We start from the raw sequence: 25,636 nt of genomic DNA on the forward strand, positions 1-25,636 counted from the left end.
TAGGGGAGGCTGGGGGAAGGTCAATGGGGGGAAAAAAGGAGATATATGTACTAATATATGTAATACTTTAAATAAAAAATATGAATGTTAGCTGAATCATAGGTTTACTCTTCATCATTGCATTTTAAAACCTGTTTTGCACCGTGAATATTTTCATTTTATTTGAAAATTAAGTAACATAAAAAGGTATACTGTAAAGTCTCCTTCCCACCTGTGACTCCCATCTCTGCAGTTTTCCCCCACCAGAGATAACTACTATCATCAGTTTCTTATATAACTTCAGTTTCTCTATGCATATACAAGCAAATACAAATCTCTACTATCTTCATCCTTTGCCCTTTTTTCACAAAGATAGTTTACTATTACATAAACAATTTTTGCACATCTGGCTACTTTCACTTAGTACTATACCTTAAAACCAAAATCACAAGGCACAATAGAAAAAAAACAATCTGGACATATTCAAAATTAAATACTCTGGGTTTCAAAGGATACTGTCAAAAAAGTTAATAGAGAACCCACAGAATAAGAAAAAATATTTTCAAATTATTTATCTGTTAAGGGACTGGTATCCAGAAGCCAGACACAAAAGGCCACATATTATATGATTCCATTGATAGAAAATGTTCAGATTAGGCAAATCAGTAGAGAAATAATAGATCTGTGGTTGCCTAGGGTGAGGATGGGGAGTTTGGGGAGAAATGGGTGCATGATATCTTCTTGGCTTAATGAAAATGTTCCACAATTGTGACAGATGCACAACTCTGGAAATATGCTAAAAACCAATGAACTATATAAATGGGTGATCTATATGGTAATTATATCTCAGTAAAACAGTTTAAAAATTAATAACTTGTATGATACAAAGCACCAAAGCAAAGACAGGAGACAACATACACACTGGAAATAAAATTGCAGTTCACATGAAAGACAAAGCCTTTTTTCCTTAATTTATAACAAATTCCTGGAAATTGATAAGGAAAAGAACCACAGCCCAAAAGAAAAATGAACAGAGGATATGAAAAGAAAATATTATAAATGTTTGTGAACCATGAAAGGGTTTGCAGCACAAAAGTTTTTTAACTTTGATGATGTCTACAGACACATACACACAGAGACAATTTATTTATTTATGTGTTTTTATTTATTTGTTGTTGTCATTGTTTGGGTTTTTGATGTCATATCTAAGAAACCTTTGCCTAACCTAAGGTCACAATGATTCACACCCATGTTTTAGCTCTTACATTTAGTTCTATGATCCATTTTGAATTCATTTCTGTACATGGTATAATGAAGAACGAAGTTACTCTGTATGTAGCCAAATTTAACAACCTTTTATTATATGGCTTCTGAATTTTCACAGTTAGAAAGGGCTGCTGCACTCCAAGATTACAAAGAAATTCTATGATTTCCTAGGGTACACTTATGGTTTTCCCTTTTTACATTTAAATCTCTAACTCCTTTATAATGTATCCTGGTATACAGTGTGAGACACATATCCAACTTTTCTTTTCACCATGGCTTGCCAGTTGTCCATCGTCATTTATTGAATAGTCCATCTTTTTCCCATTGATTTGAAATGCTGCCTTTATCATATATTTTTTAAAAATTAAAGAGTATAATAAAAATAAAGTATAAATGGAAGAGTAAATGTGCAAGAGCAGACAAGGAAATAAGACTGAAAACAAATTGGCCTCATGCTATCATTTGGGGTAGAAGCTCTTTCACAACTTTTCCAATTTTGTTTCCATGGTTACTGGCCTATTTAGATTTACTATATCTTCTGGAATTAGTATTATCCATTGCATTTTCCCAGAAAATCACCCATCTAGGCTTTCAGATGTATTGCAAGGGAGTTGTACAAAGTACTTCTGATCATTTTTTAAAATGTCTTCTTATTACTAGTTATGCTCATTTTCTCATTTAAGACTATATTTTTATGTTTTAGTCCTTTATATTTTTGATTTGCTTTATATATCTATTTTATTTTCTTTTTCCAATAACACCTACTTGTTTATTTGTGGAGTCCACAGGATTTAGTTTTGTAGTTAATTAATTTATGGATTTTTTTAACATTATTGATTTATTCCTTCAGTTTCCTCTAGGTTTATTATTCTTTTTTTCTAGCTCATTGACTTCAAAGCTCAATTCATTTACTTTTATTTTCAGTTTTAAATTATTTTTATTGAATTTATTGGGGTGACATTAGTTAATAAAATTATATAGGTTTCAGGTGTACAATTCTATAGTACATCATCTGTATATTGTATTGTGTGTTCACCACCCCAAGTCAAGTCTCCTTCCATCACCATTTATCCCCTCTACCTTCCCTACTCCCTTCCCTCTGGTAATCACCATACTATTGTCTGTGTCTGTGAGGGTGGTTTTTTTGTTTGTTTGAATTTGCTTAATCCCTTCAATTCATTTACCTTTAAATCTCACTTTTTTATCCAATCATATCATATGCACTTTATACCCACCTATGTGGTTTGAATTTACAAATAAATTGTATTACTTATATAAAAAGAGGGAGAAGAAAGGGAGAGAGAAAGAGAGAGAGATTATAAGAAGAAAACATTTCAAAAAATCAAAATAATTGACCAGGGCCAGAAGGAAGAGGCATTCACTTTGGATGCAAAATTTAATAGGATGCCAAAAACAAACAAACAACTCAGTAATCAAGACACATAATATTTTTATGCAGTATTCTGGAAAATCAAATTAGAAAACTATGTCCTGCAGGCTGGTTGCCTATTTTGTCAATAAAGTTTTATTGGAACCAGGGCCAGGATTACTGTAAGGTGAATGAGGCAAGGTTTAGCAAGTAGAAGAGTGGATCTCACCTTTCTAAACAATCTTAATATTTTGTTCATCATCGATTTGTGTACTAATTTTTATTTTTGAAAATATGGCATTAAAAATGTATCTCAATTACTGAGATTTTGGGCATCCTTTAAGTTATACACAGAAGTGAGTTGCTTCACTTGCCTCACCCAAGACTGGATCCAATAATTGACTCTTAGTGGCAGTATAATAACTTTTTTCTATTTGTTAACACTTCTCTGTATTTTCCAAATTCCTCAAAATAAGCATGAATTACTTTGATCATCAGGAAAAAAATAACTTAAAAAAGATGTCAAGACTCACTCAATGATGTTCCTAGTGGTTTCACCATAGGGCTTGCAGGAAATAAAAACTAGTGTGCGGATGGCCCTGCAGTTTCAAATGGCCTGAACCACCTGGTAATCTGAAGGCAGAAAGACATTGCTATTAATATAATTAAAATATCATGATCTGGGTTATCACAAACTCTCAACTGGCCAGCACCTAGAATTGGTGAGGAATAGAGGAGAAAAAGGGTTCAGAGCCAGTCAAATGGGGGCACCGTTAACGTGGTGTGTGAATGGGGCTAAAGCTAGGGGAACATGCAAATAGTTCTATAGTAGGAAAGCTATTCATCCTTACGCAGTCCTGCCCGGGCTGGGTTTACCACAGCAACAATTAACTGCCCATTTTCCTTTGACTTTAGCAGCTATGGCAAAATCTTCTCTCCTTGACCAGCATAGAATTCACAGTTGGTGATGCCTGCAGAAGAGAGGCCCACATGACATATATGAAAACTCATGCCCAACAGTGGGGTGCAGGGAGCTTTAGCTTTATAGAAATGTACAGGAGCCAGGGCTCTGCCATCTTCCTTTGGATCTAACATACCTCTGAATAACAATGAAAGAAATGCTTCTGGACCTGTTTCATTTTTCCAACGTGCTTTCCCTTGCAATATCTCAATAGGCCTTTCAGCTTGAGAGGCTAGACAGTGTTATTTTACAATTGTGTGACTCACACAGCACATAAGTAGCTATCCCAAGAAGAGAACCTTGACTTTCACTCAAGTGCTCTTCTGTTATTGAAGGTTTTCACACAGAGCCATCAGAGTTGTGTGAAGCTGTGATGGGGGGACAAAGGGATCTGTTTTCTATATTGCAATTTGGCATAAGATTTTGTTCAAAGAAAAGGTTCTGTTGCTAAAAATAGTTTGAAACCTACTGTATTATGTTCTAGTGCCTCATGAATCTAATTTCAAGAGGCTCTTCTATATTATCCAATGTTGTGACAAGTTCCCCTGCTATCAGTTAGGCTTATTTCTTCCCTCAGGCTCCACTTCTAGATAGAAAAAAAAAAAAGATTTAGCTATTGGGATCTCTTTCAGAAAACCATCAGGACCCAACTCTGATCATTCCAGAACACCCTCCCTTTCTCCCCACAGGTCATGGATACAGTATATGCCCTTTCCCCCAAGTAACCGTTTTCATAGCACAGAAACAATTGAAGCTCTTCGTTTCTCCCCAGACTGTGAGCAGTGTACCATTGAAGGCTGCAGTCCACCTGGCGTCCTCTACCGCCTGCTCCACCAACTCAATCCCAAGGACCTGGGAGGTATATTTAGCCAGAGAGAGACCAATCACACCTAGGGAAGTAAGAGAGAATGAGAGGAGGGTATTTTAGTGTTTCAAACTAATGAGTTTATGCCTGCACCACTACCATCACCTCCCCACCCCAGACCTAGTGTGCTGGGTGAATGGAGTTTGGGAGCTAGGCAGCATGTAGATTCGGCCCTGGGCTACCACTTGCCAGTTCCACAGCAGATATCAAGGAGGATGGTGTTAGAATTCACTCCACTCAGCTTCCCCATGGTCCGATACAGCATCTCTGCACCAGCAGTGTTCATTTGGAAAAAGGCATCTGGAGAGATGCAGACCTTCAAGCCCAAGAGCTCTTCAAAAATGTGGGGTTCCCCAAAAAGGAGCTGGAAGGGGGACTGCTGATGGCTGCAGTGGGTCCTGGTGCTGGAAAAGAATAAAAGAAAAAAGCATCTTGGAATGGTAGACCATTTTATCTCTAGTGGTTGGTTGGAGAGAGAGGCCCTAGCATCTCATTTAGGAGGTACAAGCTCTATGGCGTGGCCCTGAGAGCTCTGTAGGAGTTCCCCTCTCATGGGATGGAGGTACATGCAGACACTCTCTCATCTACAGTCTGGCCTGGGTTCCTGGACCTGCATGGTGTACGAGGGCCAATACCACTTAGCCCTGATCCACCATAATCAGCAGCCCTGCCTCAGCAATCCCCAACCCAGACTATGGCAAGCCATCCGCCTCGTGCTTGTTTGGATGTCCCAGGTTTACCTTTCCTGGAAGTACAATGATGTCAAGTTACAGACTGCTCCTGGGCCTTTGATGAAAAACTCCTTTACAGTTTTCTTCTGAACACAGAGCTCCTCCTGCCCAGACCACAAAATCAGGAATCAAGCAAAGACTCATCTCTGACAAGTTTTCTCTCCTAGCTCAACAATCATCAGCCCTGCAGTGGTCACACAAGAGGGCACATTTCTCTAATTTTATTATAAACTAGAGGCCCAGTGCACGAAATTCGTGCACGAGGGAGTGTGTCCCTCAGCCCAGCCTGCACCCTCTCCAATCTGGAACCCCTTGAGGGATGGGGCCTAAAAGGGCAGTAGGACATCCCTCTCATAATCCAGGACTGCTGGCTCCCAACTGCTTGCTTGCCTGCCTGCCTTCCTGATTGCCCCTAACCACTTCTGCCTGCCAGCCTGATCACCCCCTAAACACTCCCCTGCCAGCGTGATTGATACCTAACTGCTCCCCTGCCAGCCTTATTGCCCCTAACTGCCCTCCCCTGCAGGCCTGGTCCCCCTAAACTGCCATCCCCTGCAGGCCTGGTCCCCCCCCAACTGCTTTCCCCTGTAGGCCTGGGTCCCACCCAACTGCCCTTCCCTGAAGGCCCAGTCACCCCCAACTTTCCTCCTCTGCCAACCTGGTCCCTCCCAACTTCCCTTCCCTGCTGGCCTGATCACCAACAACTGCCCTCCCTTGCAGGCCTGGTCCCTCCCAACTGCCCTCCCCTGCTGGCCATCTTGTGGTGGCCATCTGGTTTCAACATGGGGCAGCCATCTTTGACCACATGGGGGCAGCCCTCTTGTGTGTTGGAGTGATGGTCAATTTGCATATTTCTCTTTTATTATATAGGATAACACTTAACATAAAGCAATGTTCTATAGGACAAAAAATAAGTTATTTCACATCTCAGTAGAAGCATCACTTTCCTTACTGGCTTTTGACAAATCCTATAACATAGATACACACTTTCTCTATTCTGAGCCCCTTTAAAGAAAGTATGAGTTATTCTTGTAAACAGGAGCTAAACTAAGCTTTTGTCCCATCCCAAAGAAGCAATAACCTTTCAATTCCCTTCATACTTCTCCATTTCAAAGATCCCAACCACTCACAAACACCACCTCAGAGGACATGAGTGATAGGAGAATGAAAAGTGCTAGGAAGAGAATGAGCATGGTAACTAACTACTTTATTTGAGTTCAGAATATTTGAAAATGCCTACGTCACTATAGAGAGTCTAACCATTAGCTTAACACAAGTATATATCACAATAAACTATGTTGGAGCTATAGAGTTAAAAGGCCAGGAATTAATGACTTGGGTTCAAACCCTAGCATGGCTATTTCCTGGCTCTGTAACCTTGGGTACTTATATGCCTCTATTTGCCCATTTGTGAAATGAGGATGACAATACCTCTCCTTCTCCCATGTACTTCACAAGTGGGTTAAGATGATCACACAAGTACAGGAATATTTTAACATGTGAATGTTTGGAAGCTCCAAGTGCACTACAAATGTAAAGTATGATTTGGGTTATGAAATTTTGACTATATTCTATTCTCTATTGAATTGGTTTTTGGATTTAGTAGAGCACCTACTAACTTCCATGGAATTTAAGAATTTTTCATAAAATTCTTATGAAAATACGTAGGGTTCCTAAAAAATACTTAGGGGTCCTCACGTGATAATTAACTTGGTAACCTGGCCTCAGTCTCCATGGTTTGATAATGCTATCAGCATTATCAACCCCTCTTGTCAACCTACACAGATATTCTGTGGATGTACAGTTTCTGCTATCTGCTCTGAAACTTCCCAAAGCCAACTGCAGCAGAGTAGTAGTAGGGGTTGCTATGGAAGCTGCCCAGTATCATCCTGTGAGTCTCACCTGACTTAATTCCTAGGGATGGAAAGTAATGATGGCCATTGTGTGCCCTTGGCTATTGGTGCGGACTGTGAGCTCACGCCAGTGTCCACCTTCATGAAACAGAAGGCAGGGCTCCAATGGGGATTGTCGAAGGAATACTTCGTAGTACTAGGAAGAAAACACTATAATTACATAGGCAAAACTAACAAGTTATACAGATGATTATTTATGCTGAGTGATTGTTATGGACTGCATTGTAACCCTCCCCTCCAATTCATATTGAAGCCCTCCCAGTACCCAGAATGTGACTGTATTTGGAGATAAGGTCTTTGAATATTTTTATTGATTTTAGAGAGGAAGGGAGAGGAAGAGAGAGATAGAAACATCAATGATGATGAGAGAATCATTGATCAGCTGCCTCCTGCACACCCCACACTGAGGATGGAGCCTGCCACCCAGGCATGTGCCCTAACCAGTAATTGAACCATGACCTCCTGGTTCATAGGTAGACTCTCAACCACTGAGCCACACTGGCTGGGCTAAACTGCCAACATCTTGATCTCCGACATTGCCTTTAGAACTATGAAGAAATAAATTTCTGTTGTTTAAGCCACCTAGTTTGTAGTACTTTGTTATGAAAGCCCTAGCAAACTAATACAGTAATGTAAGAAACATGATCCCTGCCCTTTCACCTTACAGGACATAATCCATTGTTTTCCAAACAGTAAGCTGCAGGAAGGCTTAGAGTTGTATCCTTAGTCTGGCACATAATAGTTGCTCAATAATTATTATTGAAAGAAGGCATGAATGAACAGGAAAGGTATTTTATTTGTATGTACAATCTAAGATTATTCTATATACTAGTGGCCTGGTACACAAAATTCATGCACATTAAAAGGGGATTAGAGGAAATATTTTAATATTGTTAGTTGCCCTTTCTCTATAATAGAAGTGTCAGAGATTAAAGAAAATTTGTAAAATGTATATAAAAATCTGCCTCCTGTCAGAGTAGGGGGTGCGCCACAGGACCTAGAGCCAAGTCCCTACTCACCACCCGCACACGCTTTGAAAACGCAGGAGACCCAGACCCGGCCAGCCCCACCCCTATTGGGTGAGACCCAGACTCAGCTGACCCCACTCCCGTCAAACCCCTCCAGGCGGGGGGAGCAGTCTCAGGTCCCCTGGCCCGGCGCCGGGTGGGGGGCACAGTCTCAGGTCCTCCATCAAGCCCCACCGGGTGGAAGGCGCTGCCTCAGATTCCCTGGCCCAATGCCAAGATGGGGGGCGTGGCCTGAGGTCCCCTGTCAAGCCCAACCAGGCGAGGGGTGTGGCCTGAGGTTCCCCATCAAGCACTGCCAGGTGGGGGGCACGACCTGAGGTCCTCTGTCAAGCCCTGCCAGGCGAGGGGCACAGCCTGAGGTCCCCATCAAGCCCTGCGCGGCAGGGGGGATGCGGCCTGAGGTCCTTTGCCCCAGCCAGGCGCCATGCAGCCTCAGGTCCCTGCTGTTCGGTCGTAACGTTACAGCATCCTGGTTAATTTGAATGTTCCTCTATTATTAGACTAGAAGCCCGGTGCACGAAATTTGTGCACCGGCGGGGGAGGGGGGGTGTCCCTCAGCTCAACCTTCACCCTCTCCAATCTGGGATCCCTCTCACAATCCAGGACTGCTGGCTCCCAACAGCTCGCCTACCTGCCTTCCTGATTGCCCCTAACCGCTTCTGCCTACCTGCCTGATCACCCCATAACCACTCCCCTGCCAGGATGATTGATGCCTAACTGCTCCCCTGCCAACCTGTTTGCCCCTAACTGCCCTCCCATGCAGGTCTGGTCACCCCTAACTGCCCTCCCCTGCAGGCTTGGTCCCCCCCAACTGCTCTCCCCTGCAGGCCTGGGTCCCCCCCAACTTCCCTCCTCTGCCGGCCTGGTCACCCCTAACTGCCCTCCCCTGCAGGCTTGATCGCCCCCAACTACCCTCCCTTGCAGGCCTGGTCCCTCCCAACTGCCCTCCCCTGCTGGCCTGATCACCCACAACTGCCCTCCCTTGCAGGCCTGGTCCCTCCCAATTGCCCTCCTCTGCTGACCATCTTGTGGTGGCCATCTTGTGTCCACATGGGGGCAGGATCTTTGACCACATGGGGGCAGCCATCTTGTGTGTTGGTGTGAAGGTCAATCTGCATATTACTCTTTTATTAGGCAGGATAGAGGCCTGGTTCATGGGTGGGGGCCAGCTGGTTTGCCCTGAAGGGTGTCCCAGATCAGGGTGGGGGTTCCCTTGGGGTATGGGGTGGCCTGGGCGAGGGGCCTGTGGTGGTTTGCAAGGCTGGCCACGCCCCCGGGTGACCCAAGCGGAGGCCCTGGTATCTGGGATTTATTTATCTTCTATAATTGAAACTTTGTAGCCTGGAGTGGAGGCCTAAGCCGGCCAGGGCTGCAGAAGCTTGGTTTCCTCATTCACCGGGGGCAACCCTAGTCTCCTGCTCTCTCCAGCTCTGTGGCTGCCACCATTTTTGTTGGGATTTATTTATCTTCTATCATTGAAACTTTGTAGCATTGAGTGGAGGCCTAGGCTGGCAAGGGCAGGCGGAAAGCTTGGCTTCCTTCATCGCCAGGGAAACCCAAGCCTCCCTCCTGCTCTCTGTGGCCACAGCCATCTTGGTTGGGTTTATTTGCATATTTGCTCCTGATTGGCTGGTGGGCGTGGCTGGTGGGTGTAGCGGAGGTACAGTCAATTTGCATATTACTCTTTTATTAGATAGGATAGTATGGAATACAATAATCTTCCATTTCTATGAATTTCTCCTGGCAGCAATTCCTAATTTACTACTCAGATGCTGTGATTCTATTTCTACCAATAACTTCCTGATGTAAGTCCATGTTGCTGCCACAACAGGACACATTTTCTGATTGACTAGGTCCTTTTGTTTTTAAAATACATGTATTCTAGGTCCATTGTATTTTCAAACAATCCCAAAATTATGTATAGAAGGGGGAGTTATACCAAAAAAACAGTGCTGCCTTAGGGGGTAAAATTCAATTAAGGCTACACTTCATCACTTTTGCTGTATCACATAAATGCAATATAATATATGCCTATCAATACTGAACATATTTTTTAAATTTTAAGGTTGGTGATTTAAAGAAAAACTGGTTCAATTCGTGTTTACTGGCTGGTGGGTAAATAATTTTTTATTTTTGGAAACAAGATTCAAATGTCACTGAGGTCCTAGAAGAACAAGAAATTGAAAAACTGAGTCAGACCTGGAAGATAGTGGGTAAGTAAATATGAAATACAGCCTCTCCACGGTATGAGCTCAGGCCTTGGTATCTTCATTTATAAAATAGAGACTGAGACTCCTATTCTCATATGGAAACAGGTATTAATAGTGAGGGGAACTATAATCATATTGTAACATATAAATGTATCAAATCAACACATTTATACCTTAAACTTACCAATGCTATATATCAATTATATTTCAATAAAAATAAATTTTAAAAGGAGGAGTGAAGGAGCCGTCTAGTTAAAAAAAAAATAACCTCCTAAAAATCCTACTAAAATGATATAAAGGAATAAAAAACCATAAGCTTATTTAAACTTATTTCTCTATCAATTCTCCCTTCTTTCTTTCCTGCACCATCATTTTCCTCCCTCCCTTATATTCTAAGGTTATTCTATATACAGGATAGTATGGAATACAATATAATATAATAGGATTTCAACATATGAAAACCTGGGGGGCACATTCAGACCACAGCCACACTTATCATCTTCTAACATACCATATACCTATAATTTACTTTATTGTGTGTGTGGTTTTTTAAGTCTCTCTTTCCCTACTAAAATGTAAATTCTACGAGAGGAGGAATATTTTCTTCATTATTGTATCCTAAGTACCTAAGAATAATGTCTGGCACTTGTAGGTATTCAATAGTATTTTTTGAATGAATAAATGAAATAAATAACAAATATAAAAGAGAACAAGGGCAAACTATAAAGTCTTCAAAGATGGAAGGCAGACTGGAATGACAACTGACTTGTTAAAAGGCCAGGAATTAATGACTCTCTCATCTACAGTCTGGCCTGGGTTCCTGGACCTGGATGGTGTACAAGCTATCTGGATTGCCTATAAAGGGGGACCTAATGAGATGTAAAGCTTACCTGTTCCAAATAACCCTGGGAAGTCTCAAACTTGAAGGTGCAAGGCACTGGAGGAGGCAGATATAAGGTAAGATACGAGGCTAAAAACAAGGTTTGGTTGAAGTCTAGACACAAAACTGGCAAACATCCTCATCCTACCAAGAATGATCATCCTCCTCTAGCAGGAGACTGGATTGTTTTATTCTAAGAGAAAATGAACCCACAAAAGCTCTGAATTTGGAGCTTACCAAGCACAATGGTGGTGGCAGTGGTGAAGTAGAAACAGAAAGTTTCAATGTAAATCTTCATTTTTAATAGTTGGAACCAAATCCCCCTTCCATACCCAAATTCTAGAAGGCCAGCAGCCAGGCAGGAAACTTGGAGATGATTTTCTCATGAAACTGAATATCCCCAGAGTAATGACCTCCTGAAAGAGACATGCAGGGGAACCCCCACACATACAATTCACAGCAGTGAAGCCAAGAACCAACAAATCCACTCAAGCTGAATTGCTAATCAGTTTTTTAAGGCCTCACTCTTAAATGAAGTCAGCCAAGTATCACCAGCTATTTGATAAAGCCTCCATTGTGAAAGACAGTGCCCAAAACAAACAGCAAAAAAATCCTGAAGGAAACAATTCAAAGAACAGAAAGCCCTAGCTGGTTTGGCTCACTGGCTAGAGCGTCAGCCTGTGGACTGAAGGGTCCCAGGTTTGATTCCAGTCAAGGGCACATGCCTGGGTTGTGGGTTCAATCCCCAGTAGGGGGCGTGCAGGAGGCAGCCAATCAATGATTCTCATCATTGATGTTACTATCTCTCTCTCTCCCTCTCCATCCCTCTCTGAAATCAATAAAAATACATTTTTAAAAAAAGAACAGAAACACACACACACACACATTACATTACTAAATTCTACTACTAAAAAGAACAAGATATTATACAAAAGGAACAATCAGAGAACAAGAAAAATCTTTTGAAAACTAAAGTTAGGGTAGTAGAACAATTATATAAAGATGCTGGCATTTATGTCAAGAAAATTTCACAAAAAGGCAAAGAAATAAAAAATAGTAGAGGAATCAATACTTGGAATAAAAATCCAAATAATAGAAGATATAGAGACAAAACAGAAAAACAAAAGGAGGTAAAAAATAATACAGGAAAATTTCTCACATATGAAAGTATGCATTTCCAGAGTGATAAGGCCTAGAAAGTTACCCACCACAATGAATTTAAAAAAGGTCCATGTGGTCATGAAGTTTCAGGGTTAAAGAGATTCCCTAAAAGCTTCTAGAGGAAAAAAAGAGGGGAGACAATATCTACGACGTTGGAGGCTAGATGACAATGAAACCATGTCTTCATATTTATAAAGGCAAATGATTCAAACTCAAAATTTGAAATCTAGAAAAATCTCAGTCACGTGTCAGGAAAGAAAGAGGACATTTACAGACATGCCAAGACACTAAAACTTTACCTCCTAGGCACCCTTCCTTGGGAAGCTAATGGAGGTTGTACTCCAGCTAAATGAGGTGTAAACCAAAAAAAGGAAGACAGGGGATCTAAGAAACAGGGGAGATAGGACAGAACAGCAAGGGGAGTCCCAGGATAACAGCCATGCGGAAGACCTTGGGAGCCTAGGATGGAAAACTCCTAGGAAAAGGTCTTCAGGGGAAAAACTGAACTCAAGTTTTTAAGCATATGGAGATTATTGATGAATGTTTGACAAAGCTTTTAAAGCATCTGGGGATAGGTTCATAGAAAACTAAGCCAATTGAAAAATGAGATAATTATTCAGGCCAATATAAACTAAAAGTTGCTGGGCCAGTGAGGCTCAGTGGTTGAGCATCGACCTATGAACAAGGAGCTCATGGTTTGATTCCTGGTCAGGGCACATTCCCAGGTTTTGGGCTCAATCCCCTGGAGGGGGCGTGCAGGAGGCAGACCATCAATGATTCTCTCTCATCATTAATGTTTCTATCTCTCTCTACCTCTCCCTTCCTCTCTGAAATCAATAAAAATGTATTTAAAATGACAACAAGGAAAACCTAAAAGTTGTAAAATCCATCATACCATATGGAATTATGCAGCTATAAAATGAAGTATTTTATTATATAAAAGAAACAAGGTGCAGAACAGTGTCCACATTAAGCTACCTTTCAGCTAAGAAAAGGGGAAATACAAATATGGTTTTGTTTCTTAAAATAAGCAAAAATGAATAACAATTGTAACCCATAGAAGGAGGGTTGTAACTCAATAAAAGCTACAGAGATGAAAGACCACTTTAAATGAATCTTTATTTTGCAGATTTGTCTTTGGAACCATGTAAACATATTTTTTAAATTATAAAACAAAACTTAATCAAAATGAAAAAGAAAAAATCAACCCATACAATTTGAAAGCAAGCAAAATGAAAACAAAACAAAACACCTATGTATCAAGTATCAAGTTAGTGGCTTAACTACAAAGAAATTATTGCAAGAGGCACAATAATTTGACACTGGACAGAAACCCTGAGCTCTTTTCAGTAATCGTTTTCTGGTAATAATATTGGTAATGTTATTCTGAAATTATATATATGAATGAAATAAAAAAGTAACTGAACTAATCTTGTCAGGACTAAAATTCTATTGTGAGAGACAAGAAATAAAAACATAAAGCAGCCCTGGCTGGTGTGGTTCAGTTGGTTGGGTGTCATCCCATGCACGGAAATATTGCAGGTTGGATTCCCAGTCAGGGCACATGCCCGTGTTGCAGGCTAGATCCCCAGTAGGGGGTGTGCAGGATGTTTCTCTCTCATCAATGTTTCTATCTCTCTATCCCTCTCCATTCCTCTCTCTCTCTCAAAATCAATTAAAAGTTATTTAAATATACACATTTAAAGAATATATATAAAAGCAAAGGCTTTAAGTAAAAACTACCATTCTAAATTTTATTTCACTAATTTGATATCATTATGAACTCATGATATGTTTTCCTCTTTAAAAATATTCCCTAACTCTGTCTACTACAAAGGTCTTTGAAATATGACCAACTCAATATAAATGAGCACCCCCTAGCACCCATACTGTGAGCTTCAAATACAATTTCCCACTAAAAGAAATGGCTGACTGCAAGTCTAAGGCAGAAAATAGTCTTAGATGGGCTAAAACAGTGGTTGGCAAACTCATTAGTCAACAGAGCCAAATATCAACAGTACAACGATTGAAATTTCTTTTGAGAGCCAAATTTTTTAAACTTAAACTTCTTCCAACGCCACTTCTTCAAAATAGACTCGCCCAGGCCGTGGTATTTTGTGGAAGAGCCACACTCAAGGGGCCAAAGAGCCGCATGTGGCTCGCGAGCCGCAGTTTGCTGACCACAGGGCTAGAATTATCATTCCAGAACTATCAAAGCCATCTAGGGCTCTGAGGCAACTTAAAGAGGTTCCAAATGGCCAAAAATGGAACAATTTGAGTACCAAAAAATAGTACCTGCAGTAGACTGAAACATATCAATTATATTAATAGTCCATGAGTTCATAATGATACCAAAACAAATGAATAGGACATGATAGACTCAGAATATCAATGCACTGCAAACCCTCATGAAATAATGGATCTAGACAGTGATTACTAATAACTGCTAAAACCAGTAAGTGAAAAGTTGATGGGGAACTTTTTAATGATTGAGAACAGGCTGATGACACCTGAATCCATTCTTCAATCTTAACATCACCAAAAGAGAGCCCATGAGACACATATTAACAAAAACAATCACACCAAAAAACAACAACAACCTAAATCTAATCAACACACCAGATCCACCAGCTTATAGGAAACACAGGAGACAGAGTAAAAAAGTGACATCATGGGGATTCAATCAGCAAAATCCAGAATGTGAGAATCTCCACAGGAAAATAAAACAGTTTCTTCAAAAAATAAATTACAAGGACAAAAAATAAATTAAGGGATTACTTACAAATTAAGAGAGACTGAAGAGACATGTTAATTAAACACAATCTGTCTACTCTGTTTGACTACTGATTTGAACAAACCAACTATAAAAATCAAACCATTTATGAGATAAATCAGCATAAAATCTGAACATTTACTGGATGTTTGATGATATTATAGGATAAATATTTATTTCTAGTATGGAGTTACATTTAAAAATCAAGTCCTTTCTTTTAGAACTCACACTCAAGCATAGTATTTACATTTTTTATAATATAACTAGAGGCCCGGTGCATGAAATTCATGCATGGGGCAGAGGGGGGGGTGTGTGTCCCTCAGCCCAGCCTGCACCCTCTCCAATCTGGGACATCCCTCTCACAATCCAGGACTGCTGGCTCCCAACCGTTTGCCTGCCTGCCTGCTTGATTGTCCCTAACCGCTTCTGCCTGCCAGCCTGATCACCCCCTAACCACTCCCCTGCCAGTCTGATTGATGCCTAACTAATCCCCCGCCGGCCCGATTGCCCCTAACTGCCCTCCCCTGCCAGCATGGTCGCCCCTAACTGCCCTCCCATGCTGGCCTGGTCCCCCCCAACTGCCCTCCCCTGCAGGCCTGGTTGCCCCTAACTGCCCTCCCCTGCAGGCCTGGTCACCCCCAACTGCCCTCCCCTGCAGGCCTGGTTCCCCCCAACTGCCCTCCCCTGCAGGCCTGGTCACCCCCAACTGCCCTCCCCTGCTGGCCTGGTCACCCCCAACTGCCCTCCCCTGCAGGCCTGGTCACCCCCAACTGCCCTCCCCTGTAGGCCTGGTCGCCCCCAACTCCCCTCCCCTGCAGGCCTGGGTCCCCCCCCAACTGCCCTATCCAGCTGGCCTGATCGCCCACAACTGCCCTCCCGTGCCGGCCATCTTGTGGTGGCCATCTTGTGTCCACATGATGGTGGCCATCTTTGACCACATGGGGGCGGCCATCTTGTGTGTTGGAGTGATGGTCAATTTGCATATTACCTCTTTATTATATAAGATGTCTGGAATTTGCCTCAAACAAATCCAAAGGTAGAAAGTAGATGAGAGTATAGATAAAATAAGATTGGACACATATTGATAAGTTGTTGAAGCTGGTAATGGGTATATTTGGTTCGTTATTCCATTCTCTACTTTGATATATTTTTAATTTTCCATTATATAAAATGAAAGAAAAATGTGTACAATAAAGAAAAATAAAATCTTAGTATACCTAGTTGGCTCAGGAGTGAATATCTACATAGTCATAACAATATAAACACTAAATATTAATTCAACAAGAATTGTGCTATAAAAATAGAAGACAGGTAGTTTAGGAAGGAGGAGAGACAAGATAAGAGAGATAAATTCTTACATTTCATAACTGGAAGTCAACACATAATCTGTAAATTTGAGAAATCATGATATATTAGAATAGAATAATGTACTATTTAGAAATATGAACACCAGAAGACATAGCTACAATATGGCTTTTGTTTCTCAGGAGCAAGACTCAAGAGTAAGAGGGGTGGGACAGAGGAGCACCATTTTTCCTTTCTAAACTATTAGTATTATTTGACATTTAAAACTATGTACTTGTATTTCTTTGATAATATTTAAGACCCCTTTCTAATTCTTGGTGCTCTGACAGCTCCCATAAAACTCACATTCTGAGTTAAGCCTCGAGTACATATTTAAACCTCAAATTGGGGCAGACTAGGGTTACTCTATGATCTTCATGGAATGGAATGACACGACCAGTAATAGGGAAAAGGAAACGAAGGTACAAACAAATTGAGAACAGCACAGCATATGCTGTCTGTCAGTCTGTCTATCTGATACTGTTATTATTTTAATGGGCATCTGGCCTGTATGTAAGTATCTACTGGGTTGGATCTTAGGTCCAAAACAAATTCTGCAGGGAAGAGGGATTCGACTGGATGGATGTGGAGGGTAGAAATTTGCCCAACAAAAGCTGAAAGGGCTAGAAACTTGGGTAAATATTGCAAAGAGATATTCATTCACCAAACACTGATAAGCACCAATTATGTGTTTGAATCTGTTTTAAATGCTAGGCTACAAAGTTAAATAATACACAGCTACTACCTCCACATCCATCGTGGGAAGCACCAATACATGACAATGCAATATGGTGTAACAAGTGCTATAACAGGAGATATGCAATGAGATACAGGAGTGCAAAAGAGGGGAATCCCTAATCAGACTGAGGAGTCAAATAAAATTTTCTACAGAATCTGATGCTTTGAATGCTAGAGCATAAGTAAAAACCAGGCAAAGAAAACTGAGGGCATTCTAGAAAGAGGAAAGCCCCAGGCAGGAATAAGATAGGCTGGCAGTATACCTCTGGTTCAATACGAATGGAAAGAGGAAAGCATGTGAGGATGTGACAGAAGATGAGGCTAGGGACCTTATCGTGAAGATCCTTAAGGGAAAATGTAAGGAATTTAAAGTTTATTTTAAACTTTATCAGGGCCCTGTCTGGTGTGGTTCAGTATCTAACAGTGGCATCCCATGTACCAAAAGGTCACTGGTTTGATTCCTGGTCAGGGCACATGCCTAGGTTGCTGGCTCTATCCCCAGTAGGGGGCATACAGGAAGCAGCCAATCCATGTTTCTCTTTCACACCGATGTTTCTCTCTCTCTCTCTCTCTCTCTCTCTCTCTCTCCCTCTCTCTCTCTCTCTCCCCTTCCTCCCTCCCTCCCTCTCTCTAAAATAAAATAAAAAATTTAATTTTTTCAAAAGCTATTGGGCAACTGCTCCAGAATTTTAAGAAAGAGAATGGTATGATCTCACTTGCATTTTAAGGATGGCTCTGGCTGCAGTGTGAAGACATGGAGGCAGAGGGTTGGAATTAGTGGAGCCAATTTGGAGGCAAGAGAGGATAGTAGCTTGGACTAGAGTGGGTGGTGGTGGTTATGATGGCGGTGGAAACAGAGGAGAGGATGAAGTCAAGGTATTTTTAGAAAGGAAAACTGATAGGACTTAGAGAATAATTAAATGTGGCTGAGGAGGAAGGGGGGATTAAAACAGAGAAGGCAAAAAATAATAATAGAACAGGAGACTTGACACATGTTTCTAGTACATGGTGCTACCATTTAATAAAGTGAGAATAAAAGAAGCACATCTGGAAAGAGAAGAATATAACTTTAGTTTAGGGACACTGGTTCTCACCTACAGGTGTCTGTGCCCCCCAAAATACATCTGGAAACATTTTTGGTTATCACAACTAATGGCATGTAATGGGTAGAGGTCAGGGATGCTGCTAAACATCCTACAATGTACCTAACAGCCCCACACAACAAAAAATTATCCAACCACCCTAGCTGGTTTGACTTAATGGATAGAGTGTTGACCCTCTGACTGAAGGGTCGCAGGTTTGATTCCAGTCAAGGGCATGTACCTCAGTTGCAGGCTCGATCCCTGGCCCCAGTCAGGGCACATGTGGGAGGCAATCAATCAATATTTCTCTCTCTGTCTCTCCCACGGCCTTCCACTCTCTCTAAAAATCAATGGAAAAAAATATTCTCAGGTGAGGATTAACAAGAATAAAATTATCCAACCCAAAATGCCAATACTGTGGAAGTTGAGAAACTTTTATCTAAAGCAATGCTGATTTGAAGGACACTGCAGGACAGCGAGGTGAAGACGTTCAGCAGCCTCCTAAAGCTCAAGAGGGAGCAGGAATGCAAATACAATTGACCCTTAAACCACACAGGTTTGAACTGTGTGGGTCCACTTATATTCAGGTTTTTCTCAATAAATATATTGGAAAATTTGGGGAGATTTGAAACAATTTGAAAAAACCTCACAGACAAACCTTATGATTTTTAAAAATAACCTTTTCTTTTTTCTAGTTTACTTTATTATAAGAATACAGTATATAATAATACTACATACAACTATTTATGTTATTGGTAAGACTTCTGGTCAACTGTAGGCTATTAGTAGTTAACTTTGGGGGAGTCAAAACTTATATGTAGATTTTCAACTGCATGGCTGGTCGGTGCCCCTGATCCCCACATTATTCAAGGGTCAACTGTATAAGTTTAGGACTTGTCAATTTACCGTGGTCATTCCAGTCATCAGCTATAGTTGGGTACCATCACCCATCAATATATTAAAAAAGAAGGTCAAGGACAGAGCCCTGGGGGACACCAACTTATAGTGGGAAAGGAGAAGAGGAAAAGATTCCATGAGAAAAACTAAGAAGTAGCCAGTGAGATAGGAGGAAAGTCATCAGAAAATGTTATCACAGAAACCAAACAAAAACAGTGTGTCCAGGAGGGAAGTGAGAATAATAAGTAGTGCCAACGGCAGAGAAAAGCTGAGCAAGTTAGGATTAGAAAGTTTTCATTGGATTTGGCAAAATGGAGGTCACTGATGACTTTGGTGAGATCAAGTTCCACGGAGTGTTGGGGGCAGAAGTAAGAACCATCAGATTAAAAAAAGATTATATATATTTAACATGTCTATGAACTAAAAGAAAGGAGCAGATAGAGGTGAGGGGAAGGAGATAAAGAAACAGGAGAAAGAAGGTATGTTATGAAGGAGCAAGATCTTAAGAAAGGAGAAGATGATTTCAAGTTGGTGTTTCAAGGAAGGACAGCATCAGACAGGGAAAGGACCAACAGCCTTTCACTGATGGGAGGAGAGGAGGGATAAAATGTCAGCAAGGTTGGTGGATGGTAGGAGAAGCAGCTAAGGGAGTTATCATCCCTTAATTTTCTTTTTTAAAAATAAGTTTAATCTTAATTTTTTATTTTATTTATTTATCTTAAGAATAGTTTATTGGTTTTTAGAGACAGAGGAAGGGAGAGGGAGATAGAGAGAGAAACATCAATGTGAGAGCACAACATGGATCAGCTGCCTTCTGCATGACCCCTACTGGGGATCGAGCCCACAACCCCTTGATAGGGAATCAAACTGGCAACCTCCTGGTGCACGGGACAATGCCCAAATAACTGAGCCACATTGTCCATGGCTGATGGCCTTAATTTTCCAGGGAAAAATCAAGAATGCTCATCTGCCAAGAGCAAGGGTAAAGGCAATGGGATAGGAAATTTGAGGAGAGGTTAAGAGTTTACAATAATTCTTGAAGAGAATGGGAGAAGAAGCTGACAAGGGTCATGTAGGAAGATTTCTAAAGGCTATCTTACCAAGGGAGCTGTGTCCCAGCAGGGAAATCTTGGAAGTCATGTTGTATTCTATCAGAAGGCATTACCCAAGTGTCAGAAACCTGAATTATTAAGAGGGTGGGTACTGGTAAGAATTATCTATATATAGAAAAGCCCAGCGACTATTACAGCGGAACAACTGGTCGCTATGTCGTGCATTGACCACCACGGGGCAGATGCTTAATGCAGGATCTGCCCCCTGGTGGTCAGTGCGCTCCCACAGTGGGAGCACTGCTCAGCTAGAAGCCAGGCTCACAGCTGGCAAGCGCAGCAGTGGTGGTGGGAACCTCTCCCGCCTCTGTGGCAGCACTAAAGAGCAGCGAGACAAGCGGCAAGAAGTGAGCAGGTGGGCGGTAAGGAGCAAGCAGGCAGGCAGTAAGGAGTGGTGAGACAAGAGGTAAGGAGCGAGCAGGCGGGCAGTTAGGAGCAAGCAGGCAGGTTAGGAGCGAGGGGTCCCGGATTGCAAGAGGACACAGGCCGGGCTGAGGGATACCCCCCCATACATAAATTTCGTGCACCGGGCCTCTAGTCAGGTAATAAGAATGTTAGCTGGGAGTTATGTTTAGTCATCACGAGTAGGACTTTTGCCTTAAGTTCCATGAGGGCAGGCACCATGTCTATATGATCCCCAGTACCCAGCACAGTGCCCAACACATAATAGGCACTCAGTAAATAGTGGGTGTATGAAGCAAAAGGACATAAAAATATATCAGAGGCCAGCCTCCTAATGGAAACGCCTTACCACCACTCCCACATCTCTTAATGATAGTTCTCAATGCTGTTCTGCTGAAAATACTAGCCTTTCAAATATTTCAGATACCTGCAACTTGCTACACTGCCCTCAGCAGTACCTCTCTTTCATAATAATTTCCTTTTAAAATTCCTCAGATGTCTGACATTTGTAGTAACTGATGCAGTTTTCTCTCCTCCTTTCCACCCTCCCTGAAATGAAACACTAGCAATGTTCTCTACACATTAAGAAGTATGCTTTCAGAACAGAGCCTCATCTCCTTGAAGCAGCTCTATTATTAAAATGTCAGGGAGGCTGCTATTCCAGACTGCAATGCCCTGGGTCATCTTCAACCGCCCTAATTCCTTATTACCTGGGCCACTTGACTGTGTTTCTCAGGGATGTTTTTCAGATGGTTAGACCGCACACAGACGATGTTTCTGTCTACAGAAAGAAAAATAATTTGATTTATACATTTTTTAACCTAAAGTATTATTTAAAAGAAAATGTCTGGCAACTCAAATTCCCTTCTTCAAAGAGGCACATACAGATATGGAGAAGCAAAGTACCTACTTCAAGCTCAAAGCCATTATTTAGAGAAAACCTGTTTCCCAGTCTAGCCATTAAGAACCTTATTCTTAATGAAGCTAGTATGCAATATTTTATTTCATGCTATAGATAAGCAATATGAGAACATCTACTTTGTTTAGAATTTAAAATGGAAATAAAATAAATGGGATTTTTTTTCCTGTTACTGAAAAATAGAATAACGTCATATGCTCATTTAATTCTGTACACAGGTGGTGGGGGGAGCCAAGTGCCTGCCCTAACAAACTGTAGTTTAAGACATATGGATATTAAACAGTGTGACTAATATAAAATGATGGTGCTTCAAGTGGATTTATTGAAAATGGGCAAATAGAAAGTTCAGGAATGGAATCGGAATGGATAATGGAATTAAGTCTTAGAAATATGCCATTATGATTTTCTTCACCAACACTTCCCCTATTTATTCTTTTAAGGTCAATTTATCAGAGAAAGCTCTAGTTTTCAGGGATAAGGGGCTATGAAATATAAAAGACATTTCAATAAGGAGGAGATTGCTTCCCAGTACAGAAAGTAGCACAAAATAATGACGATGACAATGATGATGAGAGAGCAGCAACAGCAATATTAACATTTACTAAGTACTTACTAGGTTTCAAGCATATTCCTTTTAGAGGGAGAAAGAATGAGGGTTGTGATTCCTATCACTATAATGACTACCCACAAAAAAATATCCAAAATTAACCTTGTGATCAAATTTGGCATCAAAGACTTCCAATTTGATCTAGTCCTTTAAGACCACTGCATTTCCTACTCCTCTACACTTCCACTGACACTGTTATCTGCACCATTCCCTTCCTCTCAGTCCTTGGTTTGTTATTTCTACTAGTCATGGCCATTGACTGACCTCTCCAAGTTCCAAGGTAGTACCCCACGGTCTTCAGATTGCCATCTGGACCTCGGTTCACAGAAAAAGTGGACTTATTTCAGTAGCCATCGATGACAGGCTAGAGGAGGCAGAAGAGCAGAAAAGGGAAAACAGGTCAAATGAGACCAAAGAGGGCAACAATACAGGGAATTAAATAATGTTCTCTGGATAAGGACAACTAAGTGATGCTTGCTTGGAAAGTAAGGCATAGGTGAAAGTCCATGACTGAGATCAAGACCCTCTATAGAAACTTCACAGTAAAAAGGAGTTCCAACCTGGCCATAAAGCAGGAGTCAGCAAACTTTTTCATTAAAGAGCCAGATAGTAAATAATTTTAGGCTTTGCAGGCCATATGATTCCCATCACAACTACTGAACTCTGCCATTATAGTGTGAAAACAGCCATAGACAATCCATAAATAAGAAGTTCAACTGTTCCAATAAAAGCTTATTTACAAAAATCAAGCAGTAAGACAGACATGGAAAAAGGTCCATAGTTTGCTAACCTCTGCCATAAATTAAATGTGCCTCTCTGAGGCCTCTTTAGGTTTCCAAAGTTGGAATTTTTCCAAGGAGGTAGTAGTGTAGTGGTTTAGAAAGTGGGTTTTGCATCAGATATGCCTGAGTGTGAATCTCAGTTCTGCCACATCTAGATATGTATCCTTGAGTGAATTACTTAATCTATCAATGTCTTCATCTGTAAAATGACAGTGCCTACAACCCCAGAGTGACTGTAAACAGTAAACAAAACAATAATGCATGCTAATCACTTAGCAGAAGATCTGGTCCCCAGCAACTGACCAGGAGGTGAGTGCTTACAGAGGGTATAATAGGATGGAGAAGACAACAGAGTCCCTCCGATTTGGGTGCAGCTGTTGTCACTTTGACTCCATTGAACATTTGGAGGTAAGGCTCTATTCTTTGTAAAATTTTCTTCTGAGCTTCAAATTTCACCTGCAAAAGAATATAAGCAATAAAACAAAAGACTTTTGGAGACCCAAGATGGCGACCGGCAAGAAGGTAGGGAGGGAGAGTGTGTGAGAGAGTGAGGGAGCAATAGAGGAGTGTGTGGATGTGTGTGGTGTGTGTGTGTGTGTATGAGCTAGGGACAGTTAGATCCTGCAGGTCTTCCAAGGGGCTGCCAAACTAGGCAGTCTTAGATGGCAAAACCCCACTGCCACTGCAAACACTCTGGGGGCAGCCAGAGCGGGCACAGAGACCACGCCATCTTGAAGAACAGAACTGCTTGAGACTAGGATCCTAACCTCGCCACTACCCAATCTGGTCTTAGACGCAAACGGGGACACTACAGCCACTTGGGTAAAAGACCTGCGACCACAGCTGCAGACCCACGGACACCAAGACCCCAGGCACCCTGGCCGCAGATTTCTGTGAGTCACAGAGCCACTCCCCCTCCATGCCAGCCCCTCGGCAGTGGCATAGGAACTGCCAGACCCTCCCCGCTCAAACAGGCCTCCTGCCCACACACAGCAGCGGTGGCTTTACCTGAATTTGAGCCTGGGTGTGCGGACACGGGAAGTTTGTTTCCAAAGACCAGACCCCGGGCCCTCGCAGAGAGGCTGCGTTGAATTTGAGCCTGGGTACAGGGACACAGGGAGTTTGTTTCCCACAGTGCACACCCGAAGGATCAGACCCCACGCCCACACAAGACAGCAGAGCCGCATGACTTTGATTCAGGGCAAGCACACACAGAAGGCTGTTTCCTGCAGGGCAGGAGTGGACCTCCTGCCAACACAGTGTGACTGTGCAATCCAGACCCCCAAGCAGACCAGGGATGCTGATTCTCCACGTGAGGCAGTACTGAGCACCAGTGACTTGACTCTGTTTCTCATCGCGCATGCCTGGGATCCCTGATTCCCAGTGCATTCACACTAAGATCCAGTGACTCCAATTCTTGGCGCATGTGCACACAGGGACCCTGATTCTCAGCGAGAGACCGCACCAAGCAACAGAGACTCTGATGCTCAACTCTCAGCATGGGCACAGGGGGTCTCTGACTCCTAACACATGCTAGGGGACTCTGATTTTCGGCACATGCCAGCAGGGTCTCTGTTTAAGCGCGGCGCAGGCAGGGTCCCTGATTCTAGGTGCGCACACGAGGCCACACTAAGCGCCTGTGACTCTGATCCTGGGCGAGCGTGGCTCCCACCAACCCACGGCAGCCACACGTCTTGGGGTCAGAGCTCTTCAGTGACATGAACAAATGGAAGAATATACCATGTTCATGGATTGGTAGAATCAACATCATTAAAATGTCCATACTACCCAAAGCAATCTATAACTTCAATGCAATCCCCATTAAAATACCAACAGCATACTTTAAAGACCTAGAACAAATTCTCCAAAATTCATCCTATATAATAAAAGCCTAATATGCTAAGTGTCCAGTCGTCCATTCAACCAATCAAAGTGTAATATGCTATTGATATGCTAAGGCCGCTCAACCGCTTACTATGATGTGCACTGACCACCAGGGGGCAGTCGATTGGTCGACCAGTCGCTATGACATGCATTGACCACTAGGGGGCAGATGCTTCGTCTGGTAGGTTAGCTTGCTGCTGGGGTCCAGCTGATTGGGACTGAGTGAGATGGGCCAGACACACCCTGGAGCCCTCCATGGGCTAGACACTCCCTGGAGCCCTCCCACAGTCCTTCCCTGGCTGGCCAACCTCCTGCATCCCTCCCTGGCCCCGATCGTGCACCGGTGGGGTCCCTTGGCCTGGGCTGCACCCTCTCGCAATCCAGGACCCCTCAAGGGATGTCTGAGAGCCAGTTTTGGCCCAATCGCACAGGCCAGGCTGAGGGACCCCACTGGTGTACGAATTCGTGCACCAGGCCTCTAGTCTGGAATAAAAAAAGACCCTGAATAGCTGCAGCAATCTTGAGAAAGTAGAACAATGTTGGAGGGATCACAATACCAGATATCAAGCTATACTACAAAGCCACTGTTCTCAAAACTGCCTGGTACTGGCACAAGAACAGACATATAGACCAGTGGAACAGAACAGAGAACCCAGAAATCAACACAAGCCATTTTGCTCAATTAATATTTGACAAAGGAGGCAAGACCATACAAGGGAGTCAAGACAGTCTCTTC

At 42.2% G+C, this 25,636-nt stretch overlaps 1 protein-coding gene across 1 annotated transcript; it reads right to left on the bottom strand.

Annotated features, from left to right (window-relative positions):
• Positions 1 to 517: 517 nt before the first annotated feature.
• On the bottom strand, positions 518 to 24,884 carry TRMT2B (tRNA methyltransferase 2 homolog B). The gene is given in 14 exon segments (XM_079765353.1): positions 518 to 3,221; positions 3,225 to 3,247; positions 3,466 to 3,532; positions 3,536 to 3,585; positions 4,364 to 4,465; positions 4,630 to 4,844; positions 5,181 to 5,275; positions 7,074 to 7,085; positions 7,089 to 7,220; positions 21,419 to 21,489; positions 22,499 to 22,577; positions 22,581 to 22,598; positions 23,338 to 23,472; positions 24,025 to 24,884. Coding segments are annotated over 14 exon segments (1,458 nt in total). The 5' UTR covers positions 24,406 to 24,884; the 3' UTR covers positions 518 to 3,143.
• Positions 24,885 to 25,636: the final 752 nt, after the last annotated feature.

This window comes from Cnephaeus nilssonii, assembly GCF_951640355.1.
Source record: "Cnephaeus nilssonii genome assembly, chromosome: X".
Classification (NCBI taxonomy): domain Eukaryota; kingdom Metazoa; phylum Chordata; class Mammalia; order Chiroptera; family Vespertilionidae; genus Cnephaeus; species Cnephaeus nilssonii.